The sequence below is a fragment of the Cornus florida genome, unplaced genomic scaffold (assembly GCF_030987335.1).
Source record: "Cornus florida cultivar Cherokee Brave unplaced genomic scaffold, ASM3098733v1 CherokeeBrave_3.0.0_Hap2_Chr03, whole genome shotgun sequence".
NCBI classification, from domain to species: domain Eukaryota; kingdom Viridiplantae; phylum Streptophyta; class Magnoliopsida; order Cornales; family Cornaceae; genus Cornus; species Cornus florida.
In genome coordinates, this window is record NW_026775573.1 from 17,813,896 (window position 1) to 17,831,335 (window position 17,440).

Below are 17,440 nucleotides of genomic sequence, written 5' to 3' on the forward strand. Positions count from 1 at the left end.
TATCATAAAGATAAAAACATAATTATATCAAAATCGTCATCCACCTAATAAAGCTGAGGTGAGTGTAATTTGACAAACAATAAGAGAAGTTAGTGTATATTGACGAAGCCTTAGGTGAGATCGGTGTTATTAAAAAAAAAAAAAATCATCTCACAACTTTTACAATTCCATAAAAAACTTCTTTGAGGTTTTTAATGTTGTACAAAACTCCCTTATACTATTCCAAAAATATACAATCAATATTTTTTAACTTAAAATTTTTATAATACCTTTATTTGTTTATCAAAATGGTCTTGAATCATTCTTAGATCCATAAATCAACTCATAATGTGAATGAATTATATATATTACCCGTCAAATATATATATAGATTTATTTGTATTTATTTATTTTTGTCATTACGAGTTCTTTTAAGTATCATTTTACGACTTGTTTTTTATTTATTGAGAGATAAAATAGATTTTTCCCATAAAAGTACTTGATTATATTGAAAAGATGACGTATTTTTACTTGCTTAGATCCTTTTAGATTAATATTAATGTTCTGATGTTCACAAATCTTTTTTTAATAAAATTCGGACATAGTGGTTAATATGGGTTATATGTGACTTTCACGTGGGTTTTTTTTTTTTTTTTTGTTTTCGTTTTCTTCACCTTTCACGTGGCTTTCGCCCCATCAATTTTGGACTTATACTCATTAAGAAAAGAAAATTGACTAAAGACCAACTTATAACAACTTGTGAGTATCATTTTTTTTGGTGTGACCCTCATTTTCATTCTTTGTCATTTTGCAATGACGATGTACAAATATTAAGAAGTAAATTTAATCATTTAAAAAAAATTATATAAGAATTATATAATCAAAATTCATACTAAAATTCATTAAGTCACACAAGTCCATCAAAATTTTACATACTCCTTTTGACCAAATTACACCATTAACTTTGACTGTCTTGTATGATTTTATTTTATAATATTTTGAATTGAATTTTTTATATTTTTTTACAATGTGATCATTTTAATATTGGGAACATGATGATATATTTTTTGCATATATATATATATTTTTCCAAAAAATTAATATTTTGAAGGAAAGCTCATAAAAAGTGTAACCTTGTAGCAGCGATACTCTAAAATAAAATAAAAACCATGGGCCAGAAAAAGACATGTGAGGCTCCTTTTTGAAAGTCCAAATGATGAATACTGAAAGATGTTATCCAGATGAAGGGTGGAAAATAATAATAAATAAATAAAAAGTGAAATGATGTAATCTAGCCAGATGATGAATACTGAAAGATGTCCTCCAGATAAAAATGAACCATCACACTAGAAAGTAAACAAGAATAATATTTAAAAAAAAAAAAAATTTGAAAAACAAAGAAACTGGAGCTTAAAGATAATATGTGAGTACCCAAAAAAAATGGAAACATTGTAGCATTGATTTTATTTTCAAAACAGTATCTCAGTGGAAGAGATCAATCATGGATGCTTGTATTTCTTCTAATGTTCTTCCTTTTGTCTCTGGCACCAGGATTGCAACAAATACAACGATTAATCCGGAAACAATTGTGTACATGAAGAATACTCCTGAAACAGTGTGGCATTATTAGTACCATGTAAAAAATACACAGATATCATATATATATATATATAGAGAGAGAGAGAGAGAGAGAGAGAGAGAGAGGCATCACCTGCTGAGCTCCATTCAAATAAGAAGTTATAAGAATAGGAAACAACCCAAGAACCAAACCAGTTGGTTAAATTTGCCAAGCTTCCAGCTGAACCCTTGATGTTTATAGGGAATATCTGAAATAGCAACACATAAAATGTATTCACATTCATGCCATATTAGACTCTGGTTTGCAATTTGATAAATATATGCACACACATGACACATACAAACACACATAGTTAAGGCCAGTAAATAAGCTACCTCTGACATGATAACAAATGGTGTACCACCCACGCCCGTTGAAAAACCAGCAGCATATACCTGGATGCAGAATCAGAACACAAACACACACACACACACACACACTCACATTACTCAGTTTGTTCCATCAATATGTTAAAATTTGGCTAAGACAAAACAAGAAAGAACTTAATGACTAACCAGCTTTGGGCTATTTTACTTTATATTTGACATACTAGACTAAGAAATACACACACAAACACACACGCACACAAAAGAATTTATATGAATGGCCAAAACATGTTAAAAATGGCCATCCATATGAAGATAATTGCTCAAAGGATGTTACAAATAGCCCCACATTATATTAATGGGAAGGTTTTGTGGGAATGTGAGAAAATTTGAAGAATCATTTTCTTTGGTAGGTAAAGAGAACACAAACAGATGACCAATATCTTCAATTATATCTTTTTCACTTTCACTTTCATAATATCAAGACAGAGGATAGAACTATTGTTTGGTTAGACATGGTACCAGTATGCCACTCAGAATCAATGCGGCAGAGAGCTCCTTTGGTTGATCAAAATCCTGGTCGCGGTGAATTAATGTTTTAGAAGATAATTATTTTTGGAACATAGAAATGTAAAGATATATAGTTTCAAAGAAACCTGCAAGAGGAATGCCAATCCTGCAAGAAAGGCTCCCAAGCATGTTACAGCTGCAGTAACCTACAAAGAATTTAGTACTGGCTCATCTATCAACTACATCAAAAAAACCCTAAGAATAAATAAATAAAAAGCAAAAGAAATGTCGTTCACATTCTAACCATCAAAAGTGTTCGTCGTCCACATTTATCCATCAAGTATACACCCAAAATGGAGCATGGAATCTGCAAAATAATGTCAATATCATCTAGGAAGTGCCTTAAATAAAATCCCGCGTTCAAATTACACTAGTCAGAACCTGAATAATAGCCATTGCTGTAGTGCCAACACTAGCCGAGGAACCTGCCATATGTAAGATACAGATTCAGATATTCATTCCTCGGACTTGCTCTTTCGATTCATTAGTTACTTGTTGACATTACAAGAGATCTTCAACTTACCACCAGCTTCAAAAATAGAGCTTGCATAAAATGCAATTCCACCGTTCCCTCCCAATTGTACCAGTAACATTAGCCCGACTCCAACCTTGTGGAATTTGTTGTATTCATTAGAGGTCGGAGAAGTTGTGGAAAGGCAACAACCCACATTCAGGATTAATGAGAAGGCTTACAATGAGTGCATGAGCATATTTCCGATGAAACAAGTCTAAAATTCTGGATTGTGGGAGTAATCGAAGAGCTTCTGTGTAATCCTGTAAAACAGAAAGGATTTAAATTTTTTGTCGTCGCTGTTCTTAGAAATAGGGGAAAGAAAAGGCATAACTTTTTTTTAATCTAGACAGTGACTTGTGAATTAACATGTGGAGTTAAAGATGTTACCCTGATTTCAGCTGCTTCTTGAGAAATATCGCATTTTGCTCCCCTCAGACGTTGTAGTGTTGCTTCGAACTCTTTCACTTTACCAATCTTTGCCTGCAAATGCAAACAAAAATTGAACTCATAGCTCATATGTTTAGCATTCAATGATTTGTTTCTTTTACATGTTTTACTGAATTAGCTCAACTTAAAAAAAAAAGAAAGAGAAAAAAAAAAAAAATTATAGGACTCAAATTGTTTTGTTAAATTAGTTTTTTATTGTTGGCTTGTTGCAACACTCCAATTTTCTCTTTTGGACTAAAAATATTCCATGGAACAACACCTAAATAACAAGATTAGATTTTGAACCGAACTCACCAACCATCTCGGAGACTCTGGTATGAAGAACAAACCGATAACTTGTACCAGACTTGGTGCAGTTCCTAAAATTGAAATCAAAGCAAATCCATTATAATGCAACTACCTTCAGGTTGTGCTAAACAACAGAAAACTTGAGAAAGGTACCTATTACAGCCAAGACGCGCCAAGTAACGACATTTCCAACGAAAAACATCAGTGATATGCCATAACATATGGATAACTGTAGAATTGCCAAAAATAAATAAAAGAAAAGTTGATTCTTTGATCCAAATTTATGATAATTTTAATGGTTATTACCTGATTAAAGACTGTACATCCTCCGCGAATTCTCTTAGGTGTGATTTCAGCGATATATACATTTGCCTGTTTGGCCATGGCAATGCAAGCCAAATTATGCTGATATATGGACAAAGAAATCAAAAAGACATGTAAATCTACAAAACTTACCACATAACAATTCATCCCAGCTCCAATTCCCAATGATAGTCTACCAATGTCAAGCGACCAAGCTCCCTTTCGACAAACACAGAGCATTTATTATCAAGCCAACCAAATAAATGAAAAACAAAATTCTATAGACTTGATTTAGATTAAGTGATCTCTCTCTCTCTCTCTCTCTCTCTTCTTTTTTCATTTTGATGTTCTTATGAACAGTCAATATATATATATATAGGCATATGTGTGTGTGTGTGTCTGGAGCAACTTCACATAAGAGTTTATAATAATGCTGCTACAATGGTCCCTATTTTCTAGTCTTGTCATATTTAAAATGGAAATCAAGGCGAAGAGTGAACGAGCATATAATCACTTAAAAGTTCTTCATATATCACGCTAGTAGTTTCCATAGGAAGTTGTTTAATGAACACCTCAAAAGCCACTTGATTGCTAAGATGTGTGAAAGCAGACAAGAAGTTCCAGTATGAATAATTGTTCTGGAGTGTTGAATGAATTAAATTATGGTTGTGGAAGGGAAACAAGTGGAATAAACCTTCGCGAAAATTATTGAAAGCCACCCTGTGATGAAAAATATTTGCAAGAACCACATAGCCTGCATTACAAGATCAACCAAAATTAAAGAATTTGTGTAGCGTTTGCAACAAGAATTTATGCTTTGCAAGGTAGGAGGAAAAAGAAATAAAAGACTTACTCCTCTCCGGCCAATGAGATCTGCAATTTTTCCACTTACTGCTGCACCTAGCATTCCTCCAATTGTCAATGCTGAACCAAAAAGTGAGTACTGCACAAAATGAAAAGGGAATAAACAAAATCGATCAAACAGAAAAGCAAATACATTCTATTGACATGACACAATCTAATGTGCTGCTTGACTCGATCAGTTGTCTCAACAAGTGTCTTCAATATCAATTGGCTGCGAACAAGTATTCAAATTCAAGTAGCAGTGATAAATAGTGTTTGAAATTTCAGTAAATCCATTTAACATGGAAATGGTGTAGCCTAGTTGTTCTGTTCCAAACCCTCAACTATGTTAATGGGCAAAAGACATTAAAAACATCGAAAAGAACACAACATTGTATTATTTTCTATGAAACCCGAAAATTGTTTTTCTTCATCATCAGACAGTTGTTATAATTAAATTACACAAATTTGACATCTGCTGTTCAAATGGTTAAAATGTTCATCTGAAGTGTGTTACATTGCTTTTCAGTCTCTCTCACCTTGACAAGCGATCAATAACGAAATTTTATTCTCACAAATGACTTACATTCTTATTCAATTTCAGCAATGCACAAGAATTGATTAGAGTTCTCAAAGAAAGCATGGTCAGAAACTTCACACCACCATTTTCACAAGTATTATAGAAATTCTATTCAATGCATTCATGCATGTTCAACCCTCTTAATCAATACCATGTTTCTTAAAACAAGAGATTGGTTACACCCCAAACACCCTAAGAAAGGAAAATGGAAAGTACTTACATCTGCAGTAGAGAGGCCCAGGTCAGTCATGATACCAGACTCAGCAGGAGATGAAAATCCAGACTACAAAGCAAACATAAACCACAGACTAGTTTAGATGTCAATTGATCAAACACCTGGTGCTCAGCTCCATCAACATATACAATCATCATTTTTTAATTAGATTATTCAAATTTATGGGGTCTTTTCCTTTATTTATTTTTCTCTTTGTTACTGTGTGCACATTTGGTTGAATTTGAAATTTAATCTGAAGTTGTCAATTCAAAGTCAAACCCAACTTGAATTCTCATACGTGAAATTCAAATTCAATCTGAAATATTAAACATGGGATACATAATTCAAGTTCAAGAGTCAAGACCATACTCGGTTTGACTTGGATTGCTGATTTCATAACGAGTTAAAACTTTTTGCAACTGGCTACTGAATTTGAAACTTTACAACAAACCAGCAATCTGGTAACCCAGCCCAATTTATGGGCCTTAATCCAAGGACAAACCTGGCCCAAACCAAACAATACAAACAAGTTAAACAACCTAGATTAACGGACTAATTTTTGGCCGTTAAACCAAAAATATTCGTTTTGGATTTTCATTTTAATAAAGAATATATTTCACTTTCCTCTCTTCTACTTAGGGTTATTACACTCACTTCTCTTATGTTTTTGTTAATCATAATTACTTTCTTCTAGTCACATATGTGTAATTCATTCATTGAGAGATGATCAATTTTGATGTAATAATTTTTTTAGTTTTATATGATAAATATGCCTTTCAAACTATTGTGAAGACACTTTTATCCATAAAAAGACAATTATAAATCGCATATTTGTCCGATAAAGTAAAAAAACTTATAACATTAGCGTTGAAAAAAATGGTAATTATAATTATTTAAAACACAAAGGAGATAAACTGTATTAGTGTAATTTATTCTTTTTAGTAATAAATTAGTGACGTGACATATTTTGTCTGCTATGTACATTAGTTTCTATTTTGATGGTGATCGGTAAGGATGGCAATTAATTTTCCCAACCCGTTGGGTTGGTGGAAAATTTAAATATTCAAAATAAGTATGCCTTTTTATTTTGCTAAAATTGAAAGTAAATATATTAATATTTATTATTTAGTAATTTAAAAATCAGATTAACTTATTTATCAGTTCGATTTGAATATATTGAACTATTTTTATTTATTACATAATAACAGTGACAAAATCTACCCGCAATTAAATATACACCAAATGAAATCGATACTTTAACTACTTAAATAAAAACAAAAATAATATACTAATTAAAAACTCGTCCTGAAATAACAACAACGTGGCCTGATAAATTTTGTGAAATAGGTTTAGGCAAACCCGTTGTCATCCCTGTTGATTGGTCCGAATTAGGACACCATCATTTTTCACATATATGACATTTTTGTCTCGTCTACACGATATGACAGATGACCAGTTGCCTCTCCCTTGATACGAGCGCGTGACTTTATCCCATTCGAGCAATTATTATACATACTTTAATTATCTATAAGGATACGAGATCTTGAATGAAAATGACGGCATCATACAGCTACAATAAAAAATCTAAACCCTAGGACATAATATTTATTTTAAATTAAAAGCTATATAAATAAATAAAATAAATAAGGTGGAAATTATTATTTTTTATTTTTTATTTCAATGACAAAAACACACACCTATATGAACTTTCGTTAAAATAATAATAAAAATACAAAATCAAAAACTCAAACCACGTATAGAAACTCAACACTGGTTTAAAACACTTACAGCACACCCATAAGCGAAGGAACCGGAGGCGGCGACAAAGATGCTGAGGAGAACCACCCTTGTGGGGGCGGAGGAACCGCTAGCTTCATTGGCAATGCCGTCAAGTTGAGGGTTTTCTTCAAGAGTCAAAGACCTGTTTAGTAGTACTTCTTCCATGATTGGTTAGTTCTATGCTTTCTCGATCTGCTTGAAAAAAAGACAGAAGAGTTATGAAGTTTGAGAGTTTGAGAAAAGGAGTTGATCAGTAGTTATGCAAGGTGGTGGTAGCAGTAGTAGGAAAGAGAGAGACGAGAGAGAGAGAGAGAGAGAGAGTCAGGTTTTGGACACGTGAAATTAGTTAGTTGAGAATTATCGAAAAAAAAAAAAAATTAGTTGGTTGAGACTAGACAGTGAGAAAGTTGGTTAAAATGACGTTAAATGCCTTTTTTGGGCCTACAATTATTCAACTTCAATATCCATATGGAAGAATGGAACATGAAAAAAACATGTCACTTTGATCAATTGTTTTCCCCCTTTTTTTTTTTTTTTATATTTATTTTATTCAAAGTTCCCCTCTTTCATACATAGTAACTTTCTATATAAATGATTATTTTCCGGTGGTAAGTGCAAAAAAATCTTGAAATATATTTTTTATATCATTTTTATTCTCTATTAATTAAAAAGGTATGTAAAAAATATTCTTATTTTTTTTAATTTGCATAAAAATACCTCTCAATTACCAATTTGACTCTTCCAAAAATGCCCCTACCAGAGGGAGAGGTGGAAGTTACGGGCGATCAGGAAGAGGCTGCTGGAGAGGTAAGTGTTCACAAGGTTGATGGCGTTTTGGAGCTTGTGGTCGGGGAAGAAAAAGAAAGACGTGGGTTTCTCGGTGAACAACAGTAATCAAACCCGACTGTTCACAGCAATCAAACCAATATATTGTTCATCCATCTGAAAACCATAGCCACTGCTAACCAAACCAAAGTCCTCAAACACCAAAATCTAGCCAACAAAGCGAACCACCAAAAGCTGTAAGACCCATTCGCAAACCCCACATCACCATAATCTATCACCACCGTTCGCCTGCCTTACCATCACCAAAACCTAAACAAACCCACCTAATCTGAACCCCAATGAATAATATAGCAAATCCCATAGCGGCGTTGATCCGGTGGCGCCGCTGACGTGCGCCGACCTCTCGCTTCTCATCAACCTCAACTACTGCGGCCGCCTCGATTGCGTGCCTGTTCAGATCGACGCCAACACCGCCGTCTTGGCGGCTTACGAATCAGCGGAGTGAAGAATTGTGTTGCTGCATGAGGCTCTTTGGTGGACTCCGGCGTTGTAATTTTTGGTGCGGTCTTTTTCTCTGAGGATTTGACGAAGCTCTACCTCTTCTTTGCCGGGTTTGGTTCTCAGTGAGTTAAGCTGCTCATATGGGGTTGTGGGTCAGTTTGGAGCATAAAGGGTTATGAGATTGTGGTGGTGGTGGTGGTGGTGATTGGTGAACGCTGTTGTGGAGCATCGGGGGTCATAGAGGGCGGCCGCCGTTCCGAGCTCGCCCCGTTGTGGTGGTCTTCTCTCTGTTCTCTTTTATATATATACGTGTGTGTGTATATATATATATAGAATATAATACTACCTCTGTGTGTGTGCAAATGTATGTGTACTGTATATGTGATGGAAGAGGGAAGCAACAGTGGTGGCGTCGTCGGCGACCATGAACACAATCATCAGTGCCCTAAAAAAATTATGGACATTTGGGGTTGCGAATTGGTGGTCGGTTATTGTTTGGTTGATCAATTTGTTTCTTGATTGCAGTAAGCCGAATTGGTAAATTAGGTTGTCATCTTCTCTTCCTCCGGCGAACTGGGCATGGTGTATAGATTGTGAGTTTTTCTTAGCGACTTTTTTTTTTTAGTCATTTCACAAAATATTATTTTTTTATATATATTATTAAATGTGTAGTTAAATGCATTTTAGTCTATTTACACAAATGTCATATATTTTTTACACGTAAGGAATGCTACACATATTATAATGGTGTTTTTGATATGTACTTGACCCTTATTTTCAGATACATAGTATAAATGAATATTTTTAGATTTATTTATTCCAGAAAAGAGTTTGAAGGCAATACAAACATGAGACATGTGATAATGCCAATTGTTACTTGGGGAAGCAAATTTGAACGAATTTTCTTTTAATTTTAACTCCAAAACAACGTGTGGCTGAATGTAGGGTTATTATTATTTTTTGGGTGACAAAATTGGATACAAATAGTCAATACGACTCGAAATTAATAAAAAGTTTGTAAGTTTATATTCACTTTAATCGTGTTTGTTTTATAATCGTGCCAATTCGATTAACCCATTTAGTTAATTATATTGTATTTGTGTTTTGAAACTCAATCCGTTTAACTTGATTAGACTCATTTAATCAATGTGTCACCCAATTAACTCTCAACCTGTTTAACACAATTACTATCAAAGTATAAATTCAATATGAATATTATTGTATTTAGCATTTTTTTGTCATTTAAAATGAGTTTCGTTTTCGATTATTTAATTTTTTTATTATATTTTTATTTTTAAAACTTAAATTAATAAATTAGTTACATGACTCATTTAAATCAAAGGATTTAAACAGATTACTTGTTTAATTATTTAATAAACAAATATTTGAATTGACCTGTTTAACATGACCGAATCTGCTGTCACATTTAGTTTTTTTTGGTTAACTAAATTAAATTGATGTTCATTCAAATGCATACTGTCCACAAAAGTTGAAACAACGGATTTCTTAAATATGCACTTTATAACTCACTTTATATATATATATATATTTATTGTGTTTCTCAGTTGTGAGGTCAGGGTTGAATTGAGATGGATAGTCCTCTTTTAGAGTATCGTATGGTTGACTGGTGAGTAATTGCACATGGAGAATGACAGTTCAATAATAAAAATAAATAATAAGTTGCTTCTCATTTATTTAGTTGCCTATGCCCTCGGGTTGTGAGTATATTCTAGTAGTGTTCCATTTCCGGATTTATATTAAGTGAGTGATAATTTTGTTCCTTTCTTTATATCTTCTTGAGAGATTGGTGGTGTGTCTCGACTCTTAAACCTACTTGTAATGTCATTTTTTATTAATTTTTTTATTTTTTATTTTTATTACTTCTTTTTTCTTTACCTACCAAAAAGAGAAAAAAATAAAATATGAAGGCTTGGTTCAATAGAGGCTATAAAAGTGATCCAGCAAATGAACGCTGGATTTGAATAGATTTTAGACACTTCTAATCTAACCATTAAGAATCATAAGAGTTTAAAATGTTACTTCATATTTAAGTGCTCTAAATACATATTTTTACTTGCGATTGCGATTGTTTTCAATCTTAAACATGCTTTCTAACTTCAAAGTCACCAATAATTAAAATTAAAAATACTTATTGAATTAAAAGAAGGTTACACTAAGAGAGGGTGTGTTAGAGTATTTAAATATTAAAATTACACATTCTATAGCTTTTAAGCCTAATTTAGTAGGCATGAAAGGAATAAAATGGAATGGATTAAGCATTCCATTCCAACCATTCCCTTATTTGATATGACATTTAGAATGAGAATGAAAATTCATTCAACTTCTAAACGTATGGAATGAAGTTCTTGACTATCATCACCCCCACCACAACCACCGCCACCACAAATCCATATTCCACCATCACCACCACCTTCTTCTCCCCACAACCACTGCCTTCCACCATCATTGCCTTTTTTCACCACCACCACCTTCCCCCACAGCTACTGCCGCCTTCCACCGCCATCGTCCTTGCCACCGACGCCACCCTCCACCACCACCACCATCACCACCACCACTACTTAGAATAGTGATTTTTATTTCATTCTAACATCATTTCATATTTGCAATCAAATAAGAGAATGTGAAGATCATTCTATTCTATTCCATTCCATTCACATTCTCACTTCATTCCCAACTTTATTCCAAACTAGGCCTAGAGTCATGATTGTTAACACTGGCCACATGATGAAGACCGAAAAATGTCATCCCGATAAAAATTGACACATCATACTGAAATTTGCACAAGAAAAAGAAAATTGGAAAAACACATGCATCTGAATAATGAAGATTTCGGCCATACATGTTGCTCCCACAAAACCTTATGGTTTCAAATAATTTGTCCTACCTAATTCAAAAGTTTTGCATGTATATGTATACATGTGCCTAAAATGATCTCCTGCCTTAAACCTCATAACATATAATTGCCACAGGTGGTATTGGCCACTAATTTTCCAAGTTTAAGAACTGATTAAATCATTAATAGAAACCAAAAAAGAAAATTTTAAAGGAGCACTCTACACCAAGAAATCCAAATTTTCTCAAACTTACAATGAACAAATGTTGTTTTCCATCATTTTACTTTATATACTGGAGAGACCAATACACTGTAAAATTAATAAGCAGTCTAGAGTTAGCATACCAGAATGTTCAGTGTAAGGGTTAAAAGACGTATAAACAAATTTTATCATTTCTATTGTTATTATTTTTTTTTTTTTGGTCTAGGCTCCCTAATTATAGAAATTTTGCCAACTTTATCATTTCTTTTAAATGTTCAGTGTAAGGCTTAAAAGACATATACACTAATGGTTGCTTTTACTCCAAGGTAACTACTTAATCACCTGAACATTCCACCACTATAAGATGCACTATCTTAACAAATGGACTTTTAACAGTCCTTATTAAACGACCTTTATTGATAATATTTGGATGCTCACAACTATCCCAAGTAGGTTTATCATGGAAATCACAAAAAAGAAGAAGATGGATACATTAGAACATTTATTTAGTTTTCGTAACAGTATCGATCTCATTGGATGAGATCAATCATGGATGCTTGTATTTCTTCCAATGTCCGTCCTTTTGTCTCTGGCACCACTCTTGCAACAAATAGAACAACTAAACCGCAAATGGTTGCGAACAAGAAGAATACTCCTAAAGCAATGTGGCCTTATTAGTACCCTGTGAAGAATACACAACACACACAAACATACAGACAGAGGCCTCACCTGCTGAGCTCCACTCAAATAAAAAGTTAGAAGTGTAGGTAACAATCCAAGCAACGAACCAGTTGACCAAAGTCACCAAGCTTCCAGCTGAACCCTTAATGTTGATAGGAAATATCTGAAATAGCAACAAATATTTAAGCTATATCTGTACTTTCTTTCCATTTCAAACTCCGTTTAGAAATTCTTTAAAAATGTGAGTTCAGGCCAACGAAAATAAACTACCTCTGACATGATAACCCATGGTGTACCACCTTGGCCCATCGAAAAAGCAGCAGAAAATATCTTGTTGCAGAATCAGGAGACATATGCACATAAACACATACACATATCTCAATTTGTTCCATCAACATGTTTTAATTTGGCTAAGACAAAACAAAGGTAAATCAATGACTAACAAGCGTTGGGCTATTTTACTTTAAATTCGACATGGTGCAAAAAAAAAAAAAAAAAAAAAATCAGAAGAATTTATTTGAATGACTATAGGAGTAACTGTTACATACACTCATTTGTACCCCAACATTATATTCATGGGGAGATTGTGTAGGAATGTCAAAAAAAAAGTGATAAAAACGTTTACAGTGTTTTTTTTGGGCTAGGTATTAACACAGACATAAAACCGAATCTTCAATTAGAATTTTTCTGCTTTGATATATATCGAAACAGAGGATAGAACTATCATTTGATTAGACATCGTACCAGTATGCCACTCAGAATCAATATGGCAGTGAGTTCCTTCTGTTGGTGAAAGTCCTGGTGGTGGTAAATCAATGTTTTAGGAGATAATTATCTTTGAACATAGAAATATAAAGACATATAGTTTCAAAGAAACCTGCAAGAGGAATGCAAGTCCTGCAAGAAAGGTTCCCAAGCATGCTGCAGCTGCAGTAACCTACAAAGACTTCAGTGCTGCTCATCTATCAACTACATTAAAATACCCAAAAAATAAAAAAGAATGGAATATCAACATCATCATCATCGAGAGTACACCCAAAATGGAAAATGGAATCTGCAAAGAATATCAACATCATCTATGAAGTCAAATAAAATCCCACATTCAAATTACACTTACGAACCTGAATGGTAGCCATTGCTCTAGTGCCAACACTAGCCGAACAACCTGCCATATATGAGACATAGGTTCAGACATTCATTCTTCAAACTAGCTATTTCAATTCAGTAATTACTTAATGACATCACTACAGATCCTTAATTTACCAGCAGCTTCAAAAATAGAACTTGCATAAGATGAAATTGCACTATTCCCTCCAAATTGTACTAGTAACATTAGCCCCACTCCAACCTTGTGCAATTTGTTGTATTCGTCAGAGGATCGAGAAGTTGTGGAAAAGGTAACAAGACAGAATTAATTATGATTAATGTCGAGGCTTACAATGAGTGAGTGAGCATATCTCCGCTCTAACAAGTCTAAAATTCTGGATTGCGGGAGTCCTTGAAGAATTTCTGTGTATTCCTGTAAAACAAGGACTTTTAGTTCATCGTTGCTGTTCTTGGAAATAGGGATAAGAAGAAAAGGAAAGCATAAATTTCCTTCTTCTAGACAGGGACTTTTGGATTAACATGTGAATTTCAAATGTTACCTTGATTTCAGCTGCTTCTTGAGAAATATCACAATTTTCCCCCCTCAGATGTTGCAAAGTCGCTTTTGATTCTCTTTCTTTACCAATCATTGCCTGAAAACAAAATTGCACTCATCAGTTTAGCTTCAAAGAAAATTTTCAATTAGCTCAAATTGAAAAGTAGGAAGAGAAGAAAAATGATATGTTTAAAACTGATTTGTTAAATTATGTTTCATTGTTTTAACATGCTTTGGTTCAAAAGAAGCAGAAAAACATGTATGTAAATATATATATATATAACCATTAATGTTCAAACAAAGAATACTCCACTACTAGAACTTTTAAATGACGAGTCATTTAACAAAACCTTAAAATAATTCCGTTTAACAAAAATTTTAGTAATCCATTTTTCTTTTCAATTTTAGTTCACTCTTTTAGACTAAAAACACTCCATGTAACACCACCTAAATAACAAGATCAAATTTTGAATCGAACTCACCAACCATCTTGGAGACTCTGGTATGAAGAACAAACCAACTACTTCCACCAGACATGGTACAATTCCTAAAATTGAAACAAAAAATGCAAGCTCTTATTAATGGAACTATTTCAGACCATACTAAACAATACAACAGTGAAGAAAGGTACCTATTAAAGCCAAAGAGCGCCAAGTAATGACATTTCCAATGCAAAACATCAATGACATGCCAAAACTTATTGACAACTGTAGAATTGCCAAAACATAAAACAGAAGAGTTGATTATTCAATCCAAATTTATCATAATTTTGATCTATGTTAATTTTGATTTACCATATTAAATGATGAACATCCTCCTCAAATATTCTTGGGTGTGATTTCCGCTATATATACGCCTGCCTGTTTGGGCATGGGAATGTAAGCCAGGTACGCTAATACATGGACAAAGAGATCAATAATCTGCAAAACTTACCACATAACAATTAATCCCAACTCCAAATCCCAATGATAATCTTCCAATGTCAAGCCACCAAGCTCCCTTTTGACAAACACTGAACAATTAATATCAATCATGGCATCCAAAAAAATGAAAATCAAAATTCTACTGACTTGATGTAGATTGACTGTCACTCTCTTTCTTCTTCTTTTTTTTCGGTTTTGATGCTCTTATGAACAGTCAAAATACATATAACTTAATATCTTTCTCAAGCAGCTTCATAAAAAGTTACGTTTAATGCTGAAATTTTTTAGTTCTGTCATATTTTAAAATGAAAATCAAGTGGAAGAGTGATCCCAGCATGTAACTTGAACAAAACAAAAATGAAAATAGGTTCACTTAGAAGTTTTTCGTAATTGCACTTGGTTTCCCTGGGAAGTCAATTCTTATAAAGTTGCTTTATGGACACCTTAAAAGTCCCTTGATTGCTAGGATGTGTGAAAACATATAATATTTGCAGTATGAATAGTTGCTCTTGGCTGTAGAATGAAGTATAAAGGAATGCAACGGTCGTGGGAAGGAAACAAGTTTAATAAACCTTTGTGAAAATTATTGAGAGCCACCCCATGATGCAAAATATTTGCAAGAACCACATAGCCTGTATAACAACATCAACCAAAATAAAGGTATTTGTATAGTGATTGCAACAAGAATTTATACTATGCCCAGAGGCATCTGAAGGGTAGGAGGAAAAAGAAATAAAAAACTTACACCTCTCTGGCCAATGAGATCTGCAACTTTTCCACTTATTACTGCACCTAACATTCCTCCAATTGCCAATATTGATCCGAAAACTGAGTACTACACAAAATGGAAAGACAGTAAACAAAATCGATCACACAGAAAAGCATGTAGCTTGACTCCGTTGTCTCAACGAGTGACTTCAATGTCAATTGGCTCCGTACAAGTATTCAAATTCAAGTAATACTGATAAGTAGAGCTTGAACTTTTAGTAAATTCACTTATGACTTAACATGGAAATGGTGTGCTATGGACATTAAACAGCACATTTCTTATCCTTAGCCTCACTCCCCACCCCAAAAAAAAAAAACCATAGTTTAATTTGGGATCTGCTGTTTATATGGTTACAATGTTCATCTGAAATGTGTTACATTGCTTTTCACAGTCTCACTCTACCTTGACAAGTGAATGGTAATGAATTCTTTTCCTCATGATTGACATACATTCACATTTAAATTCAACAACGCGCTAGGAATGCTTACATGGTCACAAACTTCATAAACAAACCACTCTCACAAGTAGTATAACACTGCCTTTCAATGCATTCATGCATGTTCAAGCCCAAACAAGAGATTGGTTCACCCCAAACACCCTAAGAAAAGGAAAATGATTAGTACTTACTTCTGCAGTTGAGAGGCCCAGGTCACTCATGATACCAGCCTCAGCAGGAGATGAAAATCCAGTCTACAAAGCAAACATAAACCACTAACTAGTTAGAAGTCAACTGAACAAACACCTAGTGCCAGCTCCATGAACATATGCAATCATCAACTATTAATTAGGTTATCCAAATAAATAGGCTCTTTTGTTTTTAAATTCTCTTTCTTCTGGTGTCAAAAAACAAGAGGGGAAAAGAAAAACAAAAGCAAAGGAAAAGAGTTTAAGACACTAAAAAACTTGCTTCAAGCAGAAACTCCAAATCAAAAGGGACAGACATTCTACCAGAAATCAGTATATATATACATATATATATATATTAAAATAAATAAAACAGAAGTACGCACTCACACATCCCACTGACGCATGTAGGGCTCAAACCAGCCCCTTCCCTTTAGGGAGGAGAGCTCGTATCACCTGGATCAAGGGTCTAATGGTACAAGGAATCAATATTATTCTGTAAATTCAATGAGACCGTCAATAAGTTTTAAGAACTACAACAACAACCAAAAAGAAAATCAATAAATTAAACTCGGGGTCAGGCTTATATTTAAAGGTCCAAATTCATATTGAATTCTGTTTTGGTTTGGATTGAGGTATTGGTCAAATACAAATCCAATCAGTAGTTGTAAATTCAAACTCATCTTGAATTTATAGATATATATATATTAACACACTATAATGTGAACATTTATTAATATAAGGAAATAATTAAAGAGTTTATATGTTTTCTTAATAATATAATTAGTATTTTAAAACAGTTTTAATTACTGTATACTTTTTAAGTAGAATGATCTTTAGTATACTCTCCTAGAATCAACCAAAAATTTTGAATCTGTATTTTCCAATCCGACCCTATTTTCAACCTTTGTTTTCCAATCTAAGCTCAAATATTTAACATGGGATAGATAATTCAAGTTCAAGGCCATACTCAGTTTGACTTGGACTGAAGATTTCA

General features: G+C 33.4%; 2 protein-coding genes across 2 annotated transcripts; both read right to left on the bottom strand.

The window, feature by feature from the left end:
- Positions 1 to 1,151: 1,151 nt before the first annotated feature.
- On the bottom strand, positions 1,152 to 8,087 carry LOC132299760 (sugar transporter ERD6-like 5). The gene is made up of 18 exons (XM_059796570.1): positions 7,471 to 8,087; positions 5,689 to 5,751; positions 4,899 to 4,988; positions 4,740 to 4,799; positions 4,199 to 4,264; positions 4,049 to 4,114; positions 3,896 to 3,971; positions 3,749 to 3,813; positions 3,395 to 3,487; positions 3,187 to 3,267; positions 3,017 to 3,101; positions 2,875 to 2,918; positions 2,738 to 2,800; positions 2,580 to 2,639; positions 2,446 to 2,499; positions 1,933 to 1,992; positions 1,691 to 1,805; positions 1,152 to 1,586 (listed from the first exon to the last, which is right to left on the bottom strand). Exons 1-18 carry the CDS (start codon positions 7,624 to 7,626, stop codon positions 1,462 to 1,464), a joined length of 1,422 nt encoding a protein of 473 aa, XP_059652553.1. The 5' UTR covers positions 7,627 to 8,087; the 3' UTR covers positions 1,152 to 1,461.
- A 3,872-nt stretch (positions 8,088 to 11,959) lies between these two features.
- LOC132301210 (sugar transporter ERD6-like 5) lies at positions 11,960 to 17,440 on the bottom strand. Its single transcript, XM_059798485.1, has 14 exons — positions 16,447 to 17,440; positions 15,061 to 15,885; positions 14,922 to 14,987; positions 14,759 to 14,834; positions 14,610 to 14,674; positions 14,132 to 14,224; positions 13,924 to 14,004; positions 13,749 to 13,833; positions 13,565 to 13,650; positions 13,363 to 13,422; positions 13,230 to 13,283; positions 12,756 to 12,815; positions 12,534 to 12,648; positions 11,960 to 12,459 (listed from the first exon to the last, which is right to left on the bottom strand). Exons 3-14 carry the CDS (start codon positions 14,922 to 14,924, stop codon positions 12,335 to 12,337), a joined length of 903 nt encoding a protein of 300 aa, XP_059654468.1. The 5' UTR covers positions 14,925 to 14,987; positions 15,061 to 15,885; positions 16,447 to 17,440; the 3' UTR covers positions 11,960 to 12,334.

Coding starts and splice junctions, on each gene's coding strand:
- LOC132299760 (XM_059796570.1), bottom strand. CDS start 7,626: ATGGAAGAAGTACTACTAAACAGGTCTTTGACTCTTGAAGAAAACCCT. Junction 5,752..7,470: donor CCTTCGCTTATGGGTGTGCT/GTAAGTGTTTTA, acceptor TTTGCTTTGTAG/TCTGGATTTTCATCTCCTGC. Junction 3,814..3,895: donor GCGCGTCTTGGCTGTAATAG/GTACCTTTCTCA, acceptor TTTCAATTTTAG/GAACTGCACCAAGTCTGGTA.
- LOC132301210 (XM_059798485.1), bottom strand. Junction 14,005..14,131: donor AAGAAGCAGCTGAAATCAAG/GTAACATTTGAA, acceptor CTTGTTTTACAG/GAATACACAGAAATTCTTCA. Junction 12,649..12,755: donor CATGGGTTATCATGTCAGAG/GTAGTTTATTTT, acceptor TTGCTATTTCAG/ATATTTCCTATCAACATTAA.